This window comes from Mesocricetus auratus, unplaced genomic scaffold (genome assembly GCF_017639785.1).
Source record: "Mesocricetus auratus isolate SY011 unplaced genomic scaffold, BCM_Maur_2.0 Super-Scaffold_100006, whole genome shotgun sequence".
Classification (NCBI taxonomy): Eukaryota; Metazoa; Chordata; class Mammalia; order Rodentia; family Cricetidae; genus Mesocricetus; species Mesocricetus auratus.
In genome coordinates, this window is record NW_024429190.1 from 12,367,322 (window position 1) to 12,393,974 (window position 26,653).

Genomic DNA, 26,653 nt, shown 5'->3' on the forward strand with positions numbered 1-26,653 from the left:
TGAGTAATACAACTCTGTTGCTAGCTCGTGGTTTAATTGGTGGACAGTTTACCACTCTTACGGAGGTGGGAACCTGGGAAAATGGAGCCAATAAATGAGGCAGACTAAAGCCTCATGCAGTAGCCAACTTTATTCAGCAGCAGGCGGTTTATACTCGGAGGGTTAAGCAGAATCACATGAGTAAGGTGTACAGTCACAAGGACATGTTTTTCCAAAGCAGCACATGAATAACAATAGCTGAAACAAACTCACTCCTGTCTGCTACACCTGGGGGGAGCACGAAAACACATTCCAGGAACAATTCTGTGTTTCGAAGAAACTGAGATCCCAAGACTCTTGTTTTCTTGGGGTTTTCTCAGAAGCACTCAGAATTCTCTCACGATTCCATTCTTGGACTGTGTCCTGACAAAGAGTTGCCGAAGTGTCTGTAGGAGTGACTGCACAGCCCCACAAGATCACAGGCAATGGATGCCCCTGCCGACACTAGTGATCCCCTGCTTGTTTTCTCAAACCGCATCCCTTCTAGCATGTGGTGTCTCTCTGTGGCGGTGCTCCAGGGCGCAAGTGACCAATTATGCTGAACTCTGTCCTTGTATTTACTGGACATTTGGGTATCTTTGGAGAAATCTTTGTTCAAATCCTTTACCTGTTGTTTTGTTTGTGCCTGTTTGTTCTTTTACTGTTACATGAGTTGCTTATATGTTGTGGATGTCAGTCCTTTATAAGAATTCTAAATGTTTGCTTCCATCCAGGGTGGGGGGTGTCTCTTTCAGCTGTCTTGGTTTCGTTTGATGGTGTCCAGCTTTGGGGTCTTCTTTTGTCCCTGTGCTTTTGATGCAATATCTAAGAATTTGTCTTGCCTAATTGTTTAATCCCAATTAAAGCAGTGTCACTTCTGTTTCTTCTGAGAACTTTACAGATGGAGTTCTGAATCTTAGATTGCTGGTTCCTGTTAACTGTATATTGTGAGAGGTAGGAGTAGGGTGTCTAGTTTTAGTCTAATGCATTCTTTCCTAGAAACATTGCCTTAAATTTTTTTCTTCTCCTGTTTGACTGTCTTTGCACCCATGCTGGAAATCAACTAACCGTAGGAGTTGGGTTTATGCCCATATTTCTAATTCTGTCCCATCAAGCTATATGGCTGTCTTATGCCATGTGATCACACTGTCAATGGGGCTCCTCATTTTAATGGCTGATTTATCAGACTCTATGGATAACACTTCATGCTTCTGCTTGGAGATTCCAGATATTTTCCTGTATTTCCTCATAACTTTGTTTTGTTTTTGTTTTTTCAAGACAGGGTTTCTCTGAGGCTTTGGGGCAGCTCCTAAAACATTTTAAAAGATTCACTCTGGCATCTTTTTCGAATCTGACATATAGTTTTTGTTTTTGTTTTTTGCTTTTTGCTTTTCTAAGGGGCAGAGGATGTAAAGTTTCTTTTACTAAGGACGCAAAATACATAGCTGATTTCTGCCAGCCCAGCAGTATTTGCTGAATGGTTCCTTTTTCCATATGAATCTGCTGTTGGAGCCTGTTTGGGGATATTTCTCATTTCATGGGTCAACCTTTTCCCTGTACTAGAAGCTGCCTACATAATAATATAGCACATATCTTGTAATTCAAGTCCCTCCATTTGCCAGAGTGCTGCTATATTTATCCTTCACTTTGCAAATGGGAACACCAAGGTGAGAGAGGTAATAACATGAACAAGGGGTTCATGTTATTACTCCAGCCATATTGTCCCCAAGAGATGATAACTGGGAAAGTAGAGGATTGGGCATTTGGTGAGATGTAGAGCTTGATAATGTCACCAGCACCTGACTGGAACTTTTTGCAGCTTTTGTGTGCATTGTGGAAGGGCATCGCCTGTATCGGTCGTTTCTCAGTGCTGCGGTGAAGCACCCTGACACAGCCACTAAAGGAAGGAAGGATTCATCTTGGCTCACAGTTTGAGGGTTCAGCCCGTCCTAGCAAGGAAATCAGCATAGGAGCCTGAGGCAGCTGCTTACATTGCATCCACAGAGAATGAGTGAAAGAGCGAGAGAGGGAGGGAGGGAGAGAGAGAAGAGAGAGAGAGAGAGAGAGGGAAAGAGCGAGGGAGGGAGAGAGAGAGTAGGGAGTGAGCGAGGGAATGAGAAAAGGAGTGAGGGATGATGGAGGGAGGGAGCGAGGGAGTGGATGTATGTGTTCAGCTAGTTCTTTGTTCCTTTTTATGGTTGAATAATATTTCCACATATGGATAAACTGCTTTTGAATTGTTTTTGCTTTGGGACCATTGTGAAGAATACTGCTATAAATGTTCACATGAAAGTTTTTGAGGTCTGTGGCCAGGAGAGAGATTCCTAAATCCTATAATATTTACTAAACTGCTCTCTAAAGTAGTTGTGTGTCCTTCTAGTGTGAGGGTTCTCATTTTCTACACATCCTTAACAACACTTACGTTCTGAGCTTTTAAATGAGCGTTAGTGAGTAGCACCATTGAAGTGCCCAATCTGCAAATATAGTAGTGTATCTGTTTATCTGTTAAACTTTCTATTAGACGTGTGCTACCTTGGACATACTCATTGCATCTTGATCTGCTAGTATTGGTGCTGTAACAAGAGGTATTATTTAAATGTTGTTTTCTAGGTACTCACTGCTGGTATTAGAGAAATAAAACTCTCTGTAGCTGACCTTGCCTCTCTGTAGCTGACCTTGCCTCTACAGACTTGTGGGGTCTCTCACTCGGTTACCCAGAGCTTTCTAGCACAGCACAGTGGTGTTGTCTTTTGGTTTCTTCTCTTGACTTCCTGCACTGGCTGAGCCCTCCATAGTGAGCGCAGACACGCGATGCTCCACTAGGCTCTACTTTTTTATCAAGCCTGGTGATAACTATAGAGTTTTCGTAGCTGTCTTTGTATCTGCTGGGTGTTCCTCCTTTACAGTGCTCTGTTTTAATTGAGTCAGTGTCATTTTTTTTCAGTATTCATCGAGTTGGTTACATTCTTACTTTATACTGTTAATATGAATCGTGTCTATTTATGTAAAACTTTCAGTGCCTGAGATAAGCTCCTCTTGTTCATGTTATTACCCCTTGTGGAATCTTGCTTGTTAACATTGTGTTTTAAAATTGTACTTCTATTGATGAGAGCTCTTAGGTTGTGATTTTCTCCTCCTGCGATGCCGTCTGCCTTCGCTGCTGGTACAGCGCTGGCCTCACAGAGTTTCCGAGCCCTCTCACTTCTTCTGTATGTACTTGGTAGAATTCAGTGCAAAATGTAGTCCTGGGTTTCTTTAGGAAATGTTTAAATTTAAGGTGAGTTACTTTGTAAGGAGCTTAACTAGTTTTTTAAATATGATTTCCAGTTTATTCCTTTGGGGAAGTTTCTGTTTAATGTAAGGGTTGGACTTCCTGGCATAGCATTTTTCATATTTCAATGTCCTTTAGTATCAGCAAGGTCTACAGCAATGCTCCTCCTCCTCACCCCTCTCAGTAATCTGTGTCTGTTTCTTAGTTGACATCACTGGAGGATTACCAGCTCAGTCTTTCAAGGTATTCAGATTAACTTTTTTCATTGTTATTCTTCCTCTGGTTTGCTCATTTCTGCTCTTTCTTTTGTTCCGTTCACTTTGAGAATATGTTGCCCGTTTTGTTTTACATTTATTTTACCTTTTATTTATGTGTGTTTGTGAGATCTCTGTATGTGTTTATGAACATAGGTGGGGGTGACACAGAGACCAGAAGAGGGGTCAAATCCCCTAGAGCTGGAGTTACTGGCTGCCTTGAGCCACCTGGTGTGGGTGCTGGGAACCAAACCTGAGTCTTCTGCAAGAGCAGCACCCACTGGAGACGGCTGGGCTCCCTGTCCAGCCCCTGCTCTTCTCTATGTAACTCCTTAACTTACACATTAGATAGTTCATTTTAAGTTTCTGTTTATTTCCAGAATAAATATTTAAAGCCAAAATTCCCCTCCAAGCACTACGTTAGCAGTATCTCACAGATTTTGATGCTTTATTTTTAAAAATTCCAGCATGTTTTCTACTTTCCTTGTGATATATTATTTACCCATTGATGATATAGAAGTGTATGGTTTAGTTTTCATACATTTGTGTGTGTATGTGTTTTAATCCAGATGCCTTTTTGTTTCTATTATAATTATATAATATGTTTTGGTCATTTTGAATTTGATTTATTGATTTAGGCACATACTCTGTCTTGGTGTTTGTGAAAAGAACATCTATTCTGCTGCTGTAGGACAGAGTTTCATTTACTTAACAGAAAAAGGAGACTTGGGGCTGTAGAGATGGCTCGGTGGTTAAAATGTATGTTGTTCTTGCAGAAGACCCAAGTGGAGCCCCCAACATACACCTTGATGGCTCACAACTGCCTGTAACTCCAGCTCCAGATCAGACTCTACACACACACACACACACACACACACACACACACACGCACACGTGCACATACAAAGGTCAAAGGACAACTTGCAGAAATTTGTTCTTTCCTTTCACCAAGTGGGCTTTCAAGTCTTTGGGCTTGGTAGCATGCACCTTTATCTGCTGAGCGGGCTTGGTAGCATGCACCTTTATCTGCTGAGCGGGCTTGGTAGCATGCACCTTTATCTGCTGAGCCATCTTGTAGGTCTCTGTAACAGCATTCTTGACATTAATGGTGTCCAGAAGTAGAGCTCATGACACAGAGTGTGCTTAATGGATTGCGTGAAGTGATTCTGTGTGGTCAGCAATCATTGCTGTTGTTGCCCAGGTCTCTGAGTCAGAGGCTGCACTTCCACAGGACGGAGCTTCAAGACTCCAGTGCCCCATAACCCTACATAGCCCTTGAAATCCTCACCACAGCCCTCTAGAGGTTGTACAGCTCTCTGCTACAGATTTCATTACATCCTGCCTGGCCCAGCACTGAAAGGACCTAGCTACAAGGTGACCTGTTTAAAAAGACTCTATCAAGGTCACTATCAAGCAAATCCAAGACAGATTTGGGTGGAAATTTGCTCCAAAGATTTTTGGACCTCTGCAGATTGCTGTAACACATAACTGCCTGACTGCGGAGTTTCAGATTTTTCTAGATGATGTTTTGCTGTACTCATAAAACACACGGTAGGTGCGTCACTGGTCTGTTCGGGTTTCTTCAGTCTACATGAAAGGTTACTGAGCAAGTGATGGGGCAGTCTCAGCCAGGTTTGGGGGACCTGGCATTGCTTAGGATTTGAAGAGTATGCAACAGACTTGGGAGACAGCTGCTGAGAAATGAGTCCCCGGAAGTGGGGTTGACCGCCCACTGACATGGGCCTCTCCTCTCAGGCTCTGCACTCAGGTACCCCCTCTTCTCCCTCCCCATCTCTCCATCTCTGCTGCTTCCCCCCCCCCCCCCCGGCCTTTCCTTGGCTTTTCCTTGACGGTGTGTGCTGCAGCCACAAGAGCCGGAGGTGCCCAGGGTTTGTGGAGCGGGACTGCTCAGCAGGGCCTGGCCTCTGCAGATCTTGAGAAGAATCATGGGACTGTAGACGTGTTTCATTGTCTCTCTGATTCTTCCATCAGTTCAGAGGCAGGCATGGCACAACAGAAATCCCTAACGTGTGACTAGCCCTACCTAGCAGACCCTGCTGTGGTGGCGCTAATGAAACATTTCCAGTCCACTGTCTCGGTCACCTCTCATCTAGCAGGTGTCTGCAGCCCCGCCCATGTGCCCAGCTCAGGCCCTTGGGAACCCCGAGCAGAGGCAGCCCTTGCCCTTTCAGGGCCCCGGGGCTCCTCGTCTCCACTTGCCCCCCCATTACTGATCCCTGGGGCACTGCCCATGGAAGATTCTAGTGTGACTACACTAGAATCAGATAGTTTCCAAGGATAAGCCAACAGGGCTGTGTTTGGGCCAGGAAAATGTAAGCTGGGAGTTTCCGGTGACCTGCTCAGTGTTGCTGTGTGGCTTGCTGGATACATGCTTTAGAACTGAGTTGCACTTGCTTTGACCTTGAGTTGGGCATTGGCTGTCCATTCAAGATCCTTCTTGTGGGGCGTGGTGGCGCACGCCTTTAATCCCAGCACTCGGAAGGCAGAGGCAACTCTTTGAGTTGAAGGCCAGCCTGGTCTACATAGCAAGTTCTAGGCCAGCAAGGGCTACATAGTGAGATGTTGTCTCAAAACAAACAAACAAACGTCAAGAAGGGCCGATTCCCAGCAATCAGCCTAGTGACCCGGTTCAGGATCTGCCCAGGGTAAGATCAGTGGCTTCAGAGGACCTATGCTTGGTCTGCCCAGGTTGGTACCTCTGCGTTATGCCAGTCAACGCAAGAAGATGCCCACCTGCCCTGGCCCAAAAATGCTGGTGCCATGGGGAAGCCACAGCCCGCAAATGATCTGGATACAGATGAGCCGCTCCCAGGTAAGCGAGTTGTAGAGATGGAGCAGAGACTGGTGGAGTGATAGATAAAATACAAGCTAAAGATGGAATCGATGTAGTGTGGACCAAAGGCCAGCTTCATCATGGGAATAAGGAAATGTCTGGCTTTACTGAAACGTCAGTGTAAGGGGAGAAATCCTGTCCTTTTATTTGGTTTCCCAAAGGGCAGCACGGAGCATGTGGGGAGCCCCAGGATCAGGATACCTGACAGCCTGCGAGTTTCCCTCAGCTTTGGTTGCTATTTCTGCTCTTCCAGGAGGTGGCACCTGGAGCATAGGGGACAGCAGTGTCTGGGGCTGGGACCCAGCATTATGGTGTCAAAGCTGGCGGGACCTCAGGCAGCAGCCAATTCAGTGGCTCTTGTCCAGGCTGCAGCATGAAGTCGGCCAGGGAAACTGAAAACAGATGTCCTGCACACCCCCGCGTCACCAGACTCCCCTGAAACAATGGGCTGGGCCCTAGGTGGGACCTTCTGACTGATTCACAAAGACCCTCCATGGAGGCTGCCACGGGAAGGGAGAGGCAGGGCCTGGGAGAGGCTCCCTTTGTCTCCAAACCAACCAGCCTAAGAGGCTGGTGCCTGGGGAGGCTTCCGCCAGCTGAAGTGCCCTGCTCTCCACCCAGTACGACAGGGCCAGGGAGGGAGCCCGAGAACTTGATTCCTCAGCTCTGCCTCACCTGTCACCAGAGATAGGGGTGAGCACCCTCTCCAGTGGGCCCATGCCAGGCACGTCCGGCACTGGTCTATTCCTGACTAGCCTCATCCTCATCACCTGGGGTGAGGCTCACCAGGACGGGAGGGGGAGGGGACATAGACACCCTGGAAAGAGCCAGCTCCCCAGGGGCTGGATCCATGAACCCCCATTGAGGGTGTGGGTACCGGCTTGGAGCAATTGACTGCTTTATGCTCCATCTCCACACCTCCACACTTCCTTCCGGGGGAGAGGCAGCTGCCAGGAGTTGCCGTCATACTGAGGCCAGCGGATGACAGCATGAGGCTCCAGGTCATCATCTGCCCAGGAAAGGCACCGTGGTCATGTGTCCTTTTGGAATTGCCCAGGGCTCTGATGCTGTGAGCTCTGGCTCCCTCCACTGAGACCGTGAAAGGAAGGAAACAAGCTTTATCTGTTGCTGTTTTCTCTGTGTGTCATTGGGCATTGGTGTTTAAGGCTCATACTTATTGAACATGGCCATATAGGTCTACACCATACAGGCTTATACTGTGTAGGCCTACACCATATAGGCCCAGATTTGGGGTTTGTGTTTTGAGATAGTAGTCTCACTAAGTTGCCCAGGCAAGCTTTGAGTTTTCAATCCTCCTGCCCCAGCCTCTTGAGTAGCTGGGATTATAGGCCTGTGCCTCCAAATCATCTTGGGAGCACGTTTCTTAGTCCTCCAGGGTGTGTGCTCTGCGGTCACTGTGTAGGTTTCCCTTGAGCATTTCCTGGATGGAAGATGAGAGATACCTGGTCCCTGGTGAGGCAAGGGACTGCCCCCACCTTATCCTGGAGAATGTGTCCCACCTTCCTCTGTGGTTTCCTCTGTCTTAAGTGGGGGAAGGGATGGGAGGGGCCCTGGCAAGGCCCAGAAGTGGAGGAACACACTGGAACCCGACTGGTATTTCCATCCCACAGGGTTGCACAATTCATTATTTATTGTCATCTGATTTTCCATCAGATTAGGTCCTGCCATATTTTCCAGTGTCTGGGTGGTCAGTGTTTGCAGAGCCTCAGACTCTTGTCTCTTTGAGGGACGAGGTGTCATCCCGTTTGCCATAGTTTATTGTTGTGTTGCAGGATGTCTGGCAGAACCAGAGCCCCATGAGATGCCCGTGGGAAAGCATACCCAGCAGGGTCAGGCTTTGAGGGTCTGCTCAGTTCCCTAGAGCCCTTGGTGGCTCCAAGGCACTCCAACTCCAAGAGCTTTCCTCTCTGTCACTGCTCTCAGGACACTGACCAGTCTCACTCCTAAGTTGAGCTCTCCACTGGCCCTCCTGTGACTTGACCCCAGAATCTCACAGAAACACAAGCAATAGTGCGCGGCAGGGGGGAGGGTGCTCTACATGTCACCACGTCCCCGACTGAAGCCGCCTTGCAGCTTTGCTTTGCTGGTTCTTAGTTTAAAAGTCCCCGTCCCCCCGGCCACGCCACCATACATACAGGGATTCCCCACCAATATCCATTTTCCAAAGATGAAAGAAAGCTCTGCTGATAAAAATAGTTCACCTGGTACCACAGTTGCCATAGCAACCTGTCCTTCTTAGGAGCCTCCTTAGGAAAGAGGGTTCTGGCCCTGGTGGTGCATGCAGAGGGAGCCCCTCAGCTAGACTTCCACCTCCTCCTATTAAAGAGGCTTGGAGAGCCCTCAGAGGGGAGCTGGGCCACAGGGAACAAGGGCTCCCCATGGTCTGACCTCTGATGTGAAGTAAACCAGACAGTGCTGTGCAAATGTGAGTTGTGTTGGTGAATGGATGGAGAGTTCGGCAGGCCCGGTCCTAGGGCCCCAGGACGCACTACATGCCAGCTCTGTGCTGTCCATGCACTGTGTGCGTCTACCGTCTTCCCCAGAGGAGGCTTTTACATCATATCTCCTCTGCAGCATATGTGCTAAAACACCTCATCATTTTATGGAGATTAGTGTGTCCCCGTGTGAGGAAGGCATGCAAATTAATAAATGGGTCTTGTCTTTACATCTGAGATTACTGTAGCCACGTCATTCAAGCAGCAGGTTAATATATGGTATTATAGGCAGTTTTATTTAGCCATTAGAAACAGAATTATGTCATTTATAGGGCAGGAGTGGAACTATGGATCATTGAGTTAGAATTAAGCCAGATTTGGTCAAATATTATGTGTTTTCTCTGATACGTGGATTCTAAGCTAATACGGTTATTTATGCTCATGCATATGTATGGCATGAGAGTAAGGGGGACTGCTTCCAAAGAGAAAATGAACCAACAGGAGAGAGCAATGGGGTTGAAATTATCAAAGCACATGATATGCATTATTTTATACTATGAATATATACCTCCTATACTCTTAGCATAAGGACTGACACACTTAACCCAGGCCCCATGGAGCTGGACACAGGACCACCCGGCTCCTCCCTGCACCAGACAGCCATTTCCTTACAGAGATACTAGCCAGGATGGCATCTGTGACTAGCTTTTCAGAGAGACCAGAGGGCCCATGAGGTCCCTGTGCCCAGGAAGGGGTCTTGGTGATCAGTTAAACCACCCAGAGATCACTGCTGGATCAGTGAGTCAAACCCCAGAGGGCAGCCATAGAGGAAGAATGTGGCAGGTGTTAGCCACAGCAATCTCAGGTGGTTGTCTAATCATGGCTCCAAACTGTCATGCCCTAATTCCCAGAACCCGTGCGTCTGTTGCTCTGCATGACAAAGGGCCCAGGCAAATGTGACTAGGTTCCAGATCTTGGGATGGGCACCATGCAGGTGGACCCAGCATAATCTCAAAGGTTCTTAAAGGGGGAGGGAGGAGAGTCGAGAGAACGGAAACTGCCTGCCTGCCAGCCTTGAGGACAGAGGACGATACCAGCCACGGAGTGAGGGCAGCCTCTAAGAGAAAGGCAAATGCCCGCTCCCGTAAGCGTCCCTGGGGGACACAACTAAAGACTTTCAGACCTGTTCTGTTTTAAGCCAATTTAAGTTCCCTGGTGCTGCTGTACGTGGCCAGTTACCATCTATCAAAGGGTGAAGGCAATTGGAATTTATTTTCTCTCTAAGTTCCAGAGGCTACAAGTTCAAAATCAAGGTGTTAGTGGGGCCAGACTCCTGTGAAGCCTCAAAGGAAAAGCCTGTTCCACACTTTTCTCTTAGTGTCCTGTGTTGTTGGTAATTCTTGACGTCCATTGGTTTGTATTTCCATCATTCCAGTTTCAGCCTCTGCCCTAATCGTGTCCTCCTCCTCCTCCCCTCCTCCTCTTCCTCCTCCTCCCCTTCCTCTTCCTCCTCCCCTTCCCCTTCCTCCTCTTCCTCCTCCCCTTCCTCTTCCTCCTCCTCCTCTTCTCCATCTTTCTTCCTACTCCTTCCTTCATCCTCTCCCTTTCTCTCTGTGGCACACACATAGGGCATCTCTACACAGTACAGACTGGCCTTACAGCTCAGTATCCTCCTGCCTCAGCCTCCAAGTGCTGAGGTCACCGTCCCATGCCACTCCTTGTTTCTAGGGTTCTTATATGGATAGCATCCATATTGGATGTCCAGTATGGCTTCATCTTGACAGCTGTATCTGCATGTTCTCTCCAAGCAGTGACATTCAGAAGTTTCAGAAAGGTCATGGATTTGGGATCAGGTGCAGGGAATGGTACTAACTGGCTCAGCACAGCCGCTAAGTGTTGGAGCTCGTCCCCACAGGAGGCTTTGGAGTGACTGGGAAAGCCACATTCTGAATGCTGCTCTGTAACACATCGGTGATCTGAGTTTCATGAGCTTATTCCATCTGAACAAAAAGAATTCATTTTCCTATGCGACCCCGATGGGTATTTTAAGTGCTGTCCTGGAGATGAAGTTTCATCAGGAAGGGATGGCCTTTCATGGCCATTTATTCCACGTGGCCGCACTATCTGAGAGCTGCCCTGCACCTCATTCCTAGTCCTGGGTCTGTCTTGGAGTCTGAGATCACTTTGCCCACAGTCTGGGGCTGCTACGCGGTTAGGCTGGGACAGCACCAGCAGAGGGAAGCAGAGTGTCTCAGGCCCAGCTCCCTGAGGAAGGGCTGCCATTCCAGGGAGCCACCCGTCAGTGACTCCGGTGCCCTCCAGGCACTGAATCACTCTGGGCTGCAGTTGCTGCGGCCTGTGGGGGAGGGGTCTGGATATTAGCCCAAGGCCCCTGGAGCTGGCAGGGTCACAGGGTGCAATGGATGCTTAACTGTTGCTCTGGTCTTGTGCACAGCCAACGTGGCACTGCTGTGAGCTCAGGACACACTCAGAACAGTGACCAAGTTATGTCCACCCACATGTACCTTGCCTGCTGTGGGAGAAATCTGTTCTCTCAAAATATTCGTTCCTGTTTTTATTTTTAATTTTATATCTTGGGTTGCATATTTCCTTCACCTAAGAAAAGTCTTTGGAGATTATTTCTAAAACAAGGCGTTTCCGAAAACTTCAGCCGTCAGGCACTGGGCAAACCACAGCCTCCTTGCTATCTCATGCCAGCATTAAAGCAGCCTCAGTGTCGCAGGCCAGCTGCCCACGGAGGCTGCTATGGACACAGGCTGGGCTAGCAAGAAGGGAAGAAAGAAGGACTCCTGCACCTCTGTGAGTTGTGAGAGGGAACAAGCCCTTTCACAGAAGCCCCAGTTGACTGGCATGAAGGAGAGGGTGAGCTGGGCTGCCTTAGAGTGTGTGTGTGTGTGTGTGTGTGTGTGTGTGTGTAGATGTGGCCATGATCTTCAAGGTTGGAGGTGGAGATTAAGAGGGTCTAGGGTGTGGGTGCGGTGAAAAGAGAATGGCCTTGACTATGGGGGGGGTCTCCAGGCAGATCTTGGGGAGGGAGTGGTATTGGATTGGGGCCCCAGAGGGTAAGTGGGGTGAGACCTTGAGGGGGTATAAGATTCAGGCATTGGGGATGTGCATGATGGGAAGAAAGGCCCCAAGCAGGGGTGCGTAAGTGTCTGCAGAGCAAGGGAGACTTGTCATCGCTAGGGATGGGCGTGGAGTTAGCCAGAAGTATTAATTGGCCTACAAGATAAGGGAAGGAGTTCTGCTGTCTCCTCGGGTACCTGTGCTCCACCCAGGGTGGCCTGCTGTGACCTCAGGCTGTGTGACCCAGTGGAGCTGGTACCCTTTGTGCAGGAGGGCACCTGGATTCCAAGCTCGCCACAGCCCCGCCATTCCAGTTAGGCCCCTTTCCCTCACACTTGCATAGACTCAGTTGGACGAGTGTGGGCCAGGCTAAGGTGCAGCAGCCTTGGCCAGGAGCATTGCCAGACACTGTCTAGGACACTGGTCACTCTGGTGTGGTGTCCTGCCCTCTGCAGCCCAGACAACAGAGTCTCTCCCCTGGTTGGTTACAGAAATTCTGTCTCTCTTCAGATGATTCTGAGGACGACGACGGAGAGCCTGCTGCCCCAGCTGACAAGAGTGAGCTCCATCACACCCTTAAGAGCCTCTCATTGAAGTTAGATGACCTCAGCACATGCAATGACCTCATTGCCAAGCACGGCGCTGCACTCCAGCGCTCCCTGAATGAGCTGGACAGCCTCAAGATCCCATCCGAGAGCGGGGAGAAGCTGAAGGTTGTGAACGAGCGGGCCACCCTCTTCCGCATCACGTCAAATGCTATGATCAATGTAAGTGCTCCCACCAGCACAGGGGGAGGGACACCCATCAGCTCCAGGTCTCTAATGGGTGGCTACTTGACAGACAAGGCCTCTGATTCCTGGGGTCCTGAGTAGCTCTCCAAAGCCAACACCCCCCACCAGTGCCAGCATTCTGTCTGTGTCGTCTCCTCCACACAGCCATTAACTGATGAAGTCACAGTTACTCTTTTATTCATGGAGCTGAGGACAGAACTCAGAGCCTCACACATGGTAGTCAAGTGTGCCTTCATTAGGCTGTAAACCTCCACCCAAGGACAAAGTATTGATTTATTTTCTCTCTCTCTCTCTCTCTCTCTCTCTCTCTCTCTCTCTCTCTCTCTCTCTCTCTCTGTGTGTGTGAACTTATGAGCTGTTCTCTTCTTCCACCATGGAGAGTCCAGGGATTGACAGCCCTTGTGAGTGGCAAGTGCCTTTACTACTGAGCCATCTTACTAGCCCAGTGTCTTAGTCAGGGTTTCTATTGCTGCCGCAAAACACCATGACCAAAATGCAAGTTGGAAGGAAAAGGTGCATTTGGCTTACACTTCCACATCACAGTTCATCATCAAAGGAAGTCAGGACAGGACCTTAAACAGGGCAGGAGCTGACGTAGAGAACACAGAGGGGTAATGCTCACTGGCTTGCTCCTCATGGCTTGCTCAACCTGCTTTCTTGTAGAACCCAGGACCACCAGCCCAGGGATGGCCCCGCCCATGGTGGGCTGGACCTCCCCCCTTCAAGCACTAATTAATAAAATGTCCTGGAGCCAGATCTTAGGGAGGCGTTTTCTGACTGAGGTCCCCTCCTTTCAGATGACTCTAGCTTGTGTCAAGTTGACGTAAAACCAGCCACACTAGCCTGGGTGGTGTGCAACCACTCCAGCCAACTGGCCTCAGATTCATTGCACGCCTTCTAACTTGGCCTTCCGAAGCACTGGGCAATGAGTCACAGCTGCTGGCCTTCAGGAAACCCCTTTGATTCATCTGATAAAAGGGAGTTGCTGTGCAGTCTGCTCACAGCCCACATGGGCGGAGAAAGCCAAGGCCTGAAGTGGAGAAGTCAGCTGAGCAGGCCTGCTCAGCCTACACAGTGGGGACATTGCTGTGACCCTGGCCCTCACAGCTGCCCCTGCTTCCTCCCTGCCTACATCCCAAAGCACAGGAACAGAAGAGTTGGGGGAGGGGTGGATAGGGCTTCCATAGTCAGGGGGTAGTGGAGCTGGGCCTGCTGAGGGTCATGCCAACCCAGTCACAGAACAAGTGACCAAAGTCTACAAACTGAGACAGCTATGGGAGCTCACCATCCCTCCTGGGCCCCGGAATCCATGTTGCTGGGAGTAGGAGCTAGGAAAATGTCTCCGTGGTGATAGGAGTACAGCATTTGATCATGGTTGCAGGCCTTTCCTCAGTCTGCCTGCTGAGTGTTCCCCAGGCCTCTGCCCTCCACACTCAGGTCTGCCTGCCCCCCGCCGTATCCCATCGACTCCTCTGGAGAAGCATACTGGAGCCAGAGGCACCAGGCTCAAAGAGCCAGATGGCATGGAGCTGAGGCAGAGGCAGTGTCCAGACATGACTGCTACAGAGAACTCAGGGTCTCCAAATACGGCTGGGGGTTGGTAGGGGGTATCAGACTGTCAGGCGACAACAGGCCCTGAAGCTCAAAAGTCAGGGCAGGTCCAAAATCTACCCCGGGCAGCTTCCTGGGTGTGTCAGCAGCCTGACTATGGGCAGAAAGGCCACTCACCACCCACATCTGCTCAGCCATGCTCAGGCCTGGGCCTGGCCAGGGCCTTGGGGGTTTGTGGCCTGGGGCCCAAACAGACAGGAGCACCCTCCTCCAGATAGATGCCTTGACAATTTGTCTGCCACATACTTGTGCCAGGGCCTGCCCTCAGACCCCACAGTGCTCAGAGCTATGGGCGGTAAACACGGTGCTGGGCTCGGTGCTGCATGCAGCTGCCCTGTGTGGGTCCACCATTGGGCTGCCTCCATTCATTGTCCTCTCTCTGGCTTACAACCTATATGGGCCCCGGTCAGTGACCTACACAGATGCTAAGTATTTAATGCCATAATGCTCTGTGTGTGCGTGCATGCGTGTGCGTGTGCGTGTGCGTGTGTGTGTGTGTGTGTGTGTGTGTGTCTGGAGTGTGTGTGTGTCTGTGGTATGTGTCTATGGTGTGTGTGTGTGTCTATGGTGTGTGCGTGTGCGTGCGTGCGTGTGTGTGTGTGTGTGTGTGTGTGTGTGTGTGTGTGTGTGTGTGTGTGTCCTGCTGCTCCTCCCCCATCCCATCTGTCGGGGAGCCGCCCCTGCCCATACTACCTTCCACCTAGATGGAAGCTGCTGGACCAGGGGAGGTTGACTTCTCCAAGATGGTGATCCTAACAGTTCTAGTCTAAGAGCAAATGAAATGCTTTACAGGACACATACCCCTCCCCTCAGGCTTGGTTATGAGGCCTGTTTCCAGTTTCAGACTCCCAAGGAATCATGGGACAGACAGTCTGCCTCAACTGGTGGGATCAGCACCATAAAGTGGCTAGTGTGAGCCTGACCTAGGGCATCTCATCAGGGAGTAGGGTAAAGGCTGGCTGACAGACACTTGTAGCCACCCATGTTAGCCCAGAGGTCCAGCTTGTTCTGGGAAGCTTCATGACTGCCACTCCTTACCTGGCAGGACAGGGTCTGCTCTGGGAGCAGTGCTTGCTTGCATGACCGTCAGACACCAAGTGTCCAAACCCTCACTGGGTGCTAAGAGGTCCATAGGCGAGCTTGCCTGGGGGTCCTGATACACAGGCATCACCTTGGCCAGGGCACAGCTCTTGTGCTGATATGAGAGGAGGCTAGCAGTACCTGAACTGAAGTGACCATAGGTGTTTTCTATACCTGCTCTCGAATTGTGGGCTTACCTTGTCAATACTACGGTGGTGTTAGCACTGGAGTGCAAAGCAAGACTCAGAAAAGCCACCCACATTACCCAGAGTCACCAAGCTGGGATGCCAAGCCAGAACTGCAGGGTGACCCACTACAGAAATGATGGCTCTTGAGGGTGGGACACCTGGGGTATGCAGAGGCCTCCTCCTGCCTGACTCGCTCTCTGAGTCCTTGGAATGTTGAGATGTGGCTGGGGGTGGAGACAGGGCCATGCTAAGCTTGACTCTACCACTATTCCGCATCCCCAGCCCCAATACCTCCGGACGTCCTTCAGTCCACCACTCATCTTTAAGCCCTGGGGGCCTCTGGGAGCTGTGGTTGGAGGTGGGGACTCAGAGAAAGCTAAGGAGCAGCTGTTTTCAGAAGGTACAAACCCCTTCCCCAGCCCTCAAGTGAAGCAGAAGGTACAAACCCCTTCCCCAGCCCTCAAGTGAAGCAGAAGGCACAAACCCCCTTCCCCAGCCCTCAAGTGAAGCAGAAGGCACAAACCCCCTTCCCCAGCCCTCAAGTGAAGCTCTGAGGTGGTCCTCCCGCTGTGGCTACCTTCTGGCTACCCTATCACTCCCCGCCCTACCCTGACTGTGATCCAGGCTGAAGCTTCCAGCAGCCCACACCCAAGTCTGGAGCTATGTTTGCACTAACCTGGAATAGAGGACATTCTCCCTTCTGACCCCAAACCCTGGCCCTAGCAAGCGCCTGAGTTTTCCACATCAGCTCTGACTGTGCCTGGCTCCTAAGAGAACAAAAAGTGGGGGTTGGTTGGCCTGCTGGGAACCCCAGCCCCACCCAGGGCCAAGAGGCCAACAGCTAATAATTACCCGTGCCGCCTTTGCCTCTTCCCCTTCCCTCCCCACTTACCCCAAGATGGCAAATCTGGCATTATTTGGCCTCCAGAAGGAAGGTCCTTTACATTCCTGAAAGTGGGCCAGATCATAGGCTTTTGGTTCCAGACTACCAATGAGACAGGTGAGAGAAGTCCCCACATAGTTCCCAGGAAGCCAGGCTCTGTGGCTAGTGGTGCAGGCCCTGTTCCCCAAAAGGCAAGACAGCATCCTTACCTCCCCCAAGTATGCCTCTTCTGTGTCTGAGGACACAAAATGACACTGAAATGCCTTTGCTGGTGCTATGCTATCCTTACCTGCAGTGACACTGTAGTCATGTGGATGTATACTTAGGGAGGCCCTGCCCCATGGGCATATAACCAAGACCTTCAGAGCCCTCCCCAGGCCTGTGCTGGAGGACTCAGCAGAAAACGGGCAGACCCTTCCTGCCCTGGAGCTCACAGCCAGGTAGTCTTTCCTAGTGACGCGCTGTCACACACATATTAGTGGCAAACCTTCAGGGTAAAGTGGGGTGGGGGAGAAGCTATCCCTAGGGTGGGGAGGATCCGGTGGAGAGTTCCAGAAGTCAGTCCAGGTCCAGCCAACCACAACCTCACAGGAGAATGACTCTTGGGTTCTGTCACGGGCACCTCATTCCCTGAGAGCAGAGGACAGAGGTAGCGGCCACATAACAGGCCCTGGCAGGAGAAAGAAAGGCTCAGGGTCACAGTGCTGAAGTGAGGCCAGGTCTTTGTGATTCCAGAGCAGCCTCTGCCTGCTGCCCCACGGGAGGAAATCAGCCCATACCTCCCATTGGCTGGGAATGGGAGGGCAGGAAAACCTCACCCATGCTTCCCTTCCTGTGTCCCCCCTCAGCATCTGACAGCTTCCGTGGGCCCACAGCGTTTCATAAGCCATTCATTGCAGCACTTGGTCCATACTCCCTGAAAGGGCAGGACCTTGGCAGCCCCATGGCCCTGTAACCCCTGTGCGTGGCTCTGGGCCCAGCACACAGGACTTTGACAAACGAGAGGGCAGGGAGGAGACGGAGAGGGAAGGAGAGAGAGGAGAGAGATAGAGAGGGAGGAGAGAGAGAGACAAGGGAAAACTGAAAGTGGGGTCAAATGAATGAATTGCTTGGTGTCTGACAGAATTCCCCAGTGGATAATTTTTCAGCTGATAAAAGCCAACCCAGCAAATCCTGCTTGAATGACTGCGTGGGGAACTGTGAATTAGCCTGCCACTTAGGGAAATCTCACAGCACTAGTAGATTAGCTGAGGGCTGTGGAAGACCCTTGAACCTGTGTGCCGCATGGAGAGGTGCTTCACCAGGTTCAGCACAGGGCCATGTATGTCCTTGTTGCCCCCATGTCCCAAGCCTGGGAACCAGGACACGCCTCGCGGTGTAGCACGAGTCTGCTATCTGGTTTAAGGGCTGGGTTTGAGCATACTGCAAGCTCACACTTGGGAAGAAAGCTGTCAGGCGTCCTCGTTTCTACTGACGCTCAGCTCTGTGATGAGCCAGATGCCGAGTCTGAAGAACAGGCCTGTGATATGGGGGGGCTCACTCTGCTTCTTGGTGAAAGCCAGTCCTCCCCCTTCTGCCCAAGATGCTGTTCTTTGCTGTAGCCATGTGAGGTTGGTGTCAACTACAGTTTCGTTGTCGTCATCATCCACACTATTTGGGTGCCCAGAGTGGTCATTTTTGCCTCCGTCTTCCTCTCAGAGTGAGCAAAATAATGTCTTACGTTTCAGCAAATCTTCCTGCTTTGGAGAACGGGCTGGCAGAGAGGCAAGGATAGATATTTGTAGGCATTTCATGCACCCTGGGGACAGAGAAAAGGGTTCTGGTGGTAGAAAGAATGTCCTTTTCCACTCTGAGTTGAAGACTGAGCCAGCGAGATGCCTCCTGAGTCGGAGCAAAGGCTATCAGAGAGCCCAAGCCAGGAGAATAAGGATGCTCGCTCTCCAACCTCCTTAGTCCAGGTACAGAAGGATTCCCCAGGAGAGGGCTTGTGCAGACAACGAGTGGCAGAGCTGGCTCGAGGGGGAGCCCCGTAAAAAACTGGAGATCATCCAAGTACACAGTAGGGATAAAGAGCAGGAGGCAGGACTAACCCTGAACTTGGGTCCCTGGGTTTGCCAAAGAGGCAAGCATCTCACCGGACACAGCCGGGCCCCTCCAGAAGAGCCGGCAGGAGGGGTAGTAGGAACCTGGAAAATCTTGACAGAAGGATGTGGGGAGAGCCCATGGAGTAGGGGCACCTGATCGGCTTGGCCTGGAAGGATGAGCCAGTTGGAGAAGGCTGCAATGGCAGAATGTAAGGGAGGTATAGGAGGTGTTAAGGGGAGGCAGATTCCAGGATGGGACATTAGGGCAGGCAGATGTGTACATTTCACACCTTTGAGTACTCCAACCTCATAGAAATTAAAAAGCCATGATGGTTTCTATTTGGGGGCAATCACACAAAGAAGGAGAGTGACAGAAGGGACCACTTGGTACAGGGAATGGCTGGGAGGTATATGGGGCTCCTTGGGCCAGCCCAGCGGGGCATGGGTGTGTGATGCAGCGTCGTCCTGGTCTTTCTGGGACAATGGGGCAGGCTCTTGCTAGCTGACCAGCATGCTGTCCCTGACAGCTTGCTCACTTAGGGTCTAGGGAGGTGGATTAGAAATAGATTCCAGAATTGTCTGAAATCAGCTGGTAAACCAGCAGCCAGATGGTGTGTGTTCCTGCCTGCAAGGGGTGAACTATTTTGAATGTGGAAAGGCTATTTTGGAGTTTTAATTGGAGCATAGAGCTGCCTCCCCAACACTGAACATGTGTCATAGCCAGGAGGGCCCACCTAGGTCAGGGGAGGTCTAGAACCTTGATGTTACCCAGACCATGATGTCCAGACCAGGGTGGGCTGGCCTCGCTACCCTAGAGCTTGACCTGGAGGGGACCAGGAAGGAATGATGACAGCATAGTGGCTTCTCCAGGTCACGGGGGCTCTGAACTGACCCCAGAACTCCCATTACAAGTTCAGGGGTCCCCACTCTTGACTCTGGACACCTAAGATGGACAGGCATCTTCCAAAATAGTAACCTCTGGTTCAGGCAGCGCCGTTCGCTCCCGCCTGTGAGGTTGTATTCAACTTGAGCTTCTTGTACACACAGGGCCAGCGAGCTTCTCCCCGGTGGGAAGGCAGGACCCTCTTGGTCCCAGTGTGTCTGCTGGCTCTGGCCAAGTGGGAGCACTTGGGGAGACTGTGCCCCTGCCATCCCTTTACATTTACCACCTTTGAGACCCCGGGGCCACTGAAAAGCAAGGATATCTCCAGGAATCTGGGGCCACATGAGGATGAGCATGGTAGCCAGGTAGCCTCAGCCCCCAGCTAACCCAGGACCTGAGACACCCAAGCACCTCTGAGAGCACATATCAGATGCATGGCGGGTCCAGCAGGTCCTGGCCTAGTCACAAATGGAAACAGCCGTTCCTCCCATCCTCCCGCACCCAGGGTTATCAGGTTCTGTTGTGGACTGATGGCTGAAGACAAAGCCAGCCACAAAGACTGGATCTTCCCTCCGGACAATGGGCCATCCCCCAATGGCTGCTCATCCCAGCTCCCAGTCGTCCTCTGCTACCTTCCTCACGTTGTGGAGGAGAAAGGTAACCGTGGTGATTGGGTTTCAGAGAGGACACTGATGTCCAGGCCCAGCAGGGTTCCCGCTCCACAGACCCTCCCATGAGCTGCAGAGGCTGCCATGGGCCCCACACAGGCCAGGCAGAGGGCCTAGGCAGGCTGACCCGAGGCTGCTGCCCCTGCCTGTGTGAGGAGCCATGAGGTCACTGGCAGGATTAGGATTAGGGACAGCAAAAGCGATTAGAGCTTGCCCTCCTGGGTACAGCGGGTAGAGGTTTCCAGGTCAGAAACTGTATATCCCGTGGGCGCCTGCTAAGAAGAAAGGGAGCATCCCCAGTGGGCAGCCAAAGCCCAGACTTTGCACCCTGGAGCTAAGTGGTGCACACGGGAAGCCTCTTCTGTGAGGTTCTCAATCGAGATTGGGGCATTTCAATAGGCCCCATGCCTTTCCCACAGGGAGCCCAGGGCCCTAGCCTGCATCTCTGCCCCTGAGGAGTATCCATGTTCCCTGTCACCATCTCACAACCCTAGAGAACTGGAGGAAAGGGCGGCGCCTGGGAATTGAAACCTTATCCCAATCCCAAGGGATAATTGACCCAACAGAATCATAGACTGTATAGGCATCCCAGAGTCAGGTCCTTCATCCCACAAGGATGCCGAGTTCTCAGAGTCAGAGGGACTAAACAGGATGAGAAGCAAGACAGTGCCCATGTGGGGCCCAGACATCGGCTCTGGCTCACGGATGGACTCGGTTCACCTTGCCTCCATGGACTCAGGATGTGAGCCCATGGGGTGAATACAGGGACTTTGGGTTAGCCATCTCCTGCTGATGGGTGGAAAGGGATTTTCTGGCCCTAGATATAGTTGTGGTAGAACTTCACAGGAAACGTGACCATGTCTGGCCTTGACAGGGTCAGCCAAGCTTTTCCTACTCCTCCCCCACCTTTCCCTCACCACTCCCCCTTGATGGGCCCCAGGTCTAATCCAGCTTAGTGAGCACATCCCTCAGGGCACTGCCCAGCTCAGCATTCCGGGGCAGCAGGGCCAGGATGAGGCCTGCCGAAGGCCAGTGGCAGCAGAGAAGACCCTGGGAGTTGGGGATGGATATCAGGTAGGTGTGTTGGGGCTGGGGGAGGGGGGCAGATGGACATAGCCCGTCTGTGGCAAGGAGCCCCGCTGGTGCAGTGACAACAGCCCTCAGTCCACCTTGGTCCAGCCAAGTGAGCCCGACAGAATCACCTGTGACACCCTGGGATCTACATGTTCCCCTTCTAGTCACGTGAGGTTCAAATGAGGCCCAGCTATCTGTGAGGCGTCTGACTCCCTGTCTGTTTGCCCTTCTGCACTCATGGACCCTGAGGTAACTTCAAGGTAGACTGAGGTCACATATAGCCAGGGTATGTCCAAGCAATCTGCTGCCCTGTTGAGGCAGCCCTTCCCCCTGAGGTCAGGGCTGGGACCTGCCGCTTAAAGATTACTCCCAGCATCTCCCACAGGCTCCATTCCAGCCTTGGGAGACCAGTGGATCCCACAGTCTGTGCCATCAAGATCTTTGGGGACAGCAGTAAAGACCCAGCTTCACAGCATAAACTAGCAGCACTGGTTCTGTGCCCTGGAAATCACATAGGTGACATACACAGGACTCAGACCCCAGCCCTGCACACACACCCCTATGGCTATGGATAAGCCCATGTTTTCCCCCTTGCTTGTGCATGCTAGAAAAATGGCTTCCTCGGTGCTTGTGAGAATGCCCTGTCCATCTCTAAGCTGAGGAAGGGCTGCCAGGCCAGGAACTTGTGGGAATAAACAGGTGGGGAGTTCATGGCGGGCAGAAAGGCTAACTGTGCGTGAGGCACACGGGCAGCCCAGGAGATGGGTGGGGAAGCCTTCTTTTGCTTTGAGGAAACCCACACCACATGACCTCTGATGTGAGCTTATGGGATTTATTGCCATGACCTTGAGCTACCATCTGATGGTTGTCATGTGCCTCCTTCATGGGTCTTGTTTTAAATTGCAAGAGTTAGGTGAGAGGGCACAGATCCTCCTCTGTGCTGATGCTCATTGATGATAGGACCATGCTAGGTCCCTATCAGGAAGCCAGGAAGGTCACCAAGGCTCAGGCTGTCCGTGGAGTGTTAGAGACAGCTGAAAACAAGAATGGCGTCTGATGCCGAGCTGTGGGGAGTGTGCCCACCCTGGAGGGCTGGTGGTTAGTCCGTCCCTTCTGGCCTGAGGAGCCCCCAGGGCGCCTCTGCTCCTCAGCTATTTCCACAAATTGAAGTATTCACTGGGCTGGTGTGCTTTCTGTAACGTTCACTGCCACCCAGGAGCCCCGTGGGAAGAAGGTTAGTAGAGGCAGAAACAAACTCAGAGGCATGCAGCTGCACAGAGGCCAGCAGCGGAGAGGACCTGGCCTCAGCAGGAGCGAGGTGGGTCCCTGGAGGGAAGGTCTGAGGAGCCCAGGGGCTGAGGGCATGAGCACTAGGTGTCTTGGCAGATGCAGCTGGTGGCCTACAAGGTCACATCTGGAGAGTGGACCCTCCATGCTCTGTGTCACCACTGTTCCTGCTGGCAGCCCTCTAAAGGGACACTGCGTCGATCCCATGTCCCATGGACAGTGTGCAACACACGTGACACCCAGTGACTTAGTGCAGCGGTACTGGGGACGCGGCAACCACAAACACTCAAATGTGTGTGTGCCCGGGAGCTGTGCCCCTTCTGCAGGGCTAAGTCTGGCGGTCACTACCGTAGACAACCCCGGGCAGGGGCACCTGATACCAGAACTGATGAGCCAGGCCCGCTGCACAAGATGCACAGATGTAAAAAGAATCTGCACATCCTAATAGGCCACAGACTTGAGAAAACTTAAAAGCATCGTGATGAATTGTTTGTCAACTTGACATAAGCTAGAATCAGCCGAGAAGAGAGTCTCAATGTCTGTGCTAGGTTGGCCTGTGGCTGTGTCTATGGGCAATTGTCTTGAGTTCAGTTGGCCTGTGGTCACCCCTATGGGGATTGTCTTGAGTTAGGTTGGCCTGTGGGAATGTCTGTGGGGATTATCTGTGTTAGGTTGGCCTGTGGGTGTGTCTGTGGGGATTATCTGTGTTAGATTGGCCTGTGGGTGTGTCTGTGGGCGCTTGTCTTGAGTTAGGTTGGCCTGTGGGCATGTCTGTGGGCACTTGTCTTGAGTTAGGTTGGCCTGTGGGTGTGTCTGTGGGGATTATCTGTGTTAGGTTGGCCTGTGGGAATGTCTGTGGGGATTATCTGTGTTAGGTTGGCCTGTGGGCATGTCTGTGGGGATTGTCTTGAGTTAGGTTGGCCTGTGGGCACATCTGTGAGGGATTGTCTTGAGTTAGGTTGGCCTGTGGGTGTGTCTGTGGCGATTTTCTGTGCTAGGTTGGCCTGTGGGCACATCTGTGGGGGATTGTCTTGAGTTAACTGACATGGGAAGATCCCAGCCCAATGTGGGTGGCACCATTCTCTAGGCAGGGATTCCTGAACTGTGTAAGAGCAGAGAAACGGAGTTGGAGTTGAGCCAAGCAAGCAAGCAACCATTCATGCGTTTATTTCTCGTCTGCTCTTGACTGTATTTAAGACTAGCTTCTTAAAAGCCCACCACTGTGATTTCTCTGCTAGGATAAATCATAACCTGGAGTTGTTAGGCAAATAAACCCCTTTTCTCCTCGGTTTTTTTGGGGGGGGCATTTTATCACAGTACCAGAAATGAACCCAGAACAAAAAGTGCTAACGGCAGAGCGTAGTGGCACCCACCTGTCATCCTAGTGCAGGCAAGAGGCAGAGACGAGATGATTGTGAGTGCTAGATCATGCTGGGCTATAAAGTTCCTGGCCAGTCTCAGCTACCCAGTGAAACTGTGAAAACATAACCCCATGCTAAAAAAGAAAATAAAAAGGTGGAAGCATGTGACGGGGACAATAAAGTGACTTGGGAGAAAGTTCCAGTGCCAGCCCCCTTTCTCCGTGTGTCTCACTGGAGAGTGGACCTAGGGCCCCGTCACTAAGCTGTAGTCCCAGCCCCATTTCTCCTAAGGCTAAGTCACCCAGGCTGGCCTTGAACTTATAGTCCTGCTTCAGCCTCCCATGTGGATGGAGTTACAGGCCCGTGCCACCATGTCCAGCCAGTCCTGAGTCTTCTCAAACAGGTCTTGTTAGCCTCTGAACCAGGAGCTATGTAGTTTATTGTCTCTCTTGACTGATAGCCAGACAGACTAAGGCTACCTTGGATCCCACTGGGAACCTAGCACCCAGTAAGGATGTTCCCAGTCAGCTGAGGTCCTAGCCATGAGGAGCAATAGGGGGAGGCAGTAACTGTAGGCCAGGCATGCTCCAAATGGAACCTGGCTGAGGCAAGCTGACCATGTCATAGTCTAAGGCTTACATGGCCATTGGTCCTTCTCAGGCCTGCAAAGACTTCCTGGAACTAGCAGAGACTCACAGCCGGAAATGGCAGCGGGCTCTGAACTATGAGCAGGAGCAGCGCGTCCACCTGGAAGAAACCATTGAGCAGCTGGCCAAGCAGCACAACAGCCTTGAGAGGGCCTTCTGCAACACCCCCGGCAAGAGCCTCAGCGAGGGTGCGTGTGGAAGCGAGACTGATGGGCTGATGGACGGGTGGGCGGGCACACTGCAAGACTGATGGGCTGATGGGCGGGTGGGCGGGCACACTGCAAGACTGATGGGCTGATGGGCGGGTGGGCGGGCACACTGCAAGACTGATGGGCTGATGGGCGGGTGGGCGGGTGGGCGGGCACACTGCAAGACTGATGGGCTGATGGGCGGGTGGGCGGGTGGGCGGGCACGCTGCAAGACTGATGGGCGGGCACACTGCAAGACTGATGGGCGGGTGGGCGGGTGGGCGGGCACACTGCAGCCACACACTCAGCCCCTCTCCCCAGATGGCTCTGCTTTCTTCCTACTGTGCCTCTCAGGCCCTGTAAACTGTGCCTTAAAGTAGCCTCATGTCATGTGGGCTTGTCCTGAGGCGCGTAGACTGCCATCGGCAGTGCTGTATTCCTATACCTGCCACCAGCTGGCAGCGGCCCCTACCCACTGTGTTCCAAATGTTCAGTGAGCCCAGCTGTTCTCTCTGGGCCAGGACTGCCCAGGTGTCAGGTGGCCACCTACCTAACATCAGGTTAGGGACATCACAGGTCCCCTGGGCAGGAAATTTGGGCCGCAGGCAGGCTGAGCAAGCGTGGAGCAATCAGGACGTTTCTGGAAAGAAGTGAGTAAGCAACAATGAGTTGGGAGGAAAGTGCCCTATCCCAACAAAGCACGCAGGGCGGTCACAGTGCAGGGTAACCGGGGTCAGGTGTCTGGAGTGGGGCAGGCCAGGCTGGTGGGACAGGGTGAGGCTGCAGACTGAGCGGCTCTGTGTGTCTAGGAAGCTTCTTGACTTCCAAAGGCGAGAACAGTGAAGAAGATGAAGATACCGAGTACTTTGACGCCATGGAAGACTCTGCATCTTTCATCACCGTAATTACCGAGGCCAAGGAAGACAGGTAGGATACCTGTTGAGCACCGACGGCCCCTGTGGCCCGGGGCGGGGGTCCCCCTCACTGGGGCAGTGTCTCCAGCTGGTTCTTAAGCTACACCTGGCTTTTTGACCAACGGTACACTTGGGGTGCTCTTTAATCTCAAGCAAGATAGTATTGCTTATGTTCTATTCTCTGTTACATTAAAAAAAAAAATGTGTCTGAATGGTTTGTACCTGGAGGTTAGCCAGGGTACCGGCTAGATCACGTCCAGCCTGGAGGGAGAAAGTGGGGAGGGAAAGATTCAACAAACCCCAGCTGCTCAGACCAGCACTGGCGTGTCACCCCCTCCAGTGTCCCCATTTGAGAACAGTCAAGATGCCCAGTCTTGTTCTCTATTGCCAAGCCTGTTTTATAAAAGCCTCCTCATTTGGACTGTTTCTAAATTCACAGGTAAACATATAGTAGTGACCAGTGAGGGAGTCAGAGTGTCGGGTCCCGTAGGAAAGACACATGGTGTGATTCTCACTGACAAACAGGTACAGAAGGGGATGGGAAGCAGACAGACTGGACAGGAGCTGTGCTCAATGCTCAGGCTGTGGACAAGTCCCAGCCATTCTTTCTTGACCTGTAGCTGAGGCCGCCATGGATGAGCATGCTCCATCGTTTTCCCGTCCCAGGGTCTTCTGGGAAAAGGGCTGTCTAGCCCACAGTGTGTTGTTTTTAGCTCAGAAACTCTGTTACCCAGAAACTAGAGAGAGAGAGAGGGAGAGAGAGGGAGGAGAGAGAGAGGAGAAGGGAGAGAGGAGAGAGAGAAGAGCAAGAGCTCCAGGCTAGCCGGGACTACATAAAGGTAAGACATGATCTCAGTAGCGTCTTCACCCAGAGCTGGTGTAGTCTGGCCTTCTGAACTCCTGTCCATCTACCACCAGCAGAGCCGATCTTTATGATCTGCAAGCTGCTATCCTCACCCTGAGGGCTTTGGGCTCCCTATAGTCCCCTGGTCTTCCTGCCTTTCTCCTGAGGCCCTAGCTGCCTGGCTGACCCACATTGGCTGTCAGTAGGCTC

The 26,653-nt window shown here is 51.8% G+C and overlaps 1 protein-coding gene across 1 annotated transcript in view; it reads left to right on the top strand.

Annotated features, from left to right (window-relative positions):
* Positions 1 to 26,653, top strand: part of Osbp2 (oxysterol binding protein 2) — a 151,102-nt gene that overhangs the window by 110,961 nt on the left and 13,488 nt on the right. The window contains 3 exon segments of the mRNA XM_040746827.1: positions 12,451 to 12,707; positions 24,511 to 24,685; positions 25,495 to 25,612. Coding sequence (XP_040602761.1) covers positions 12,451 to 12,707; positions 24,511 to 24,685; positions 25,495 to 25,612 — 550 coding nt within the window.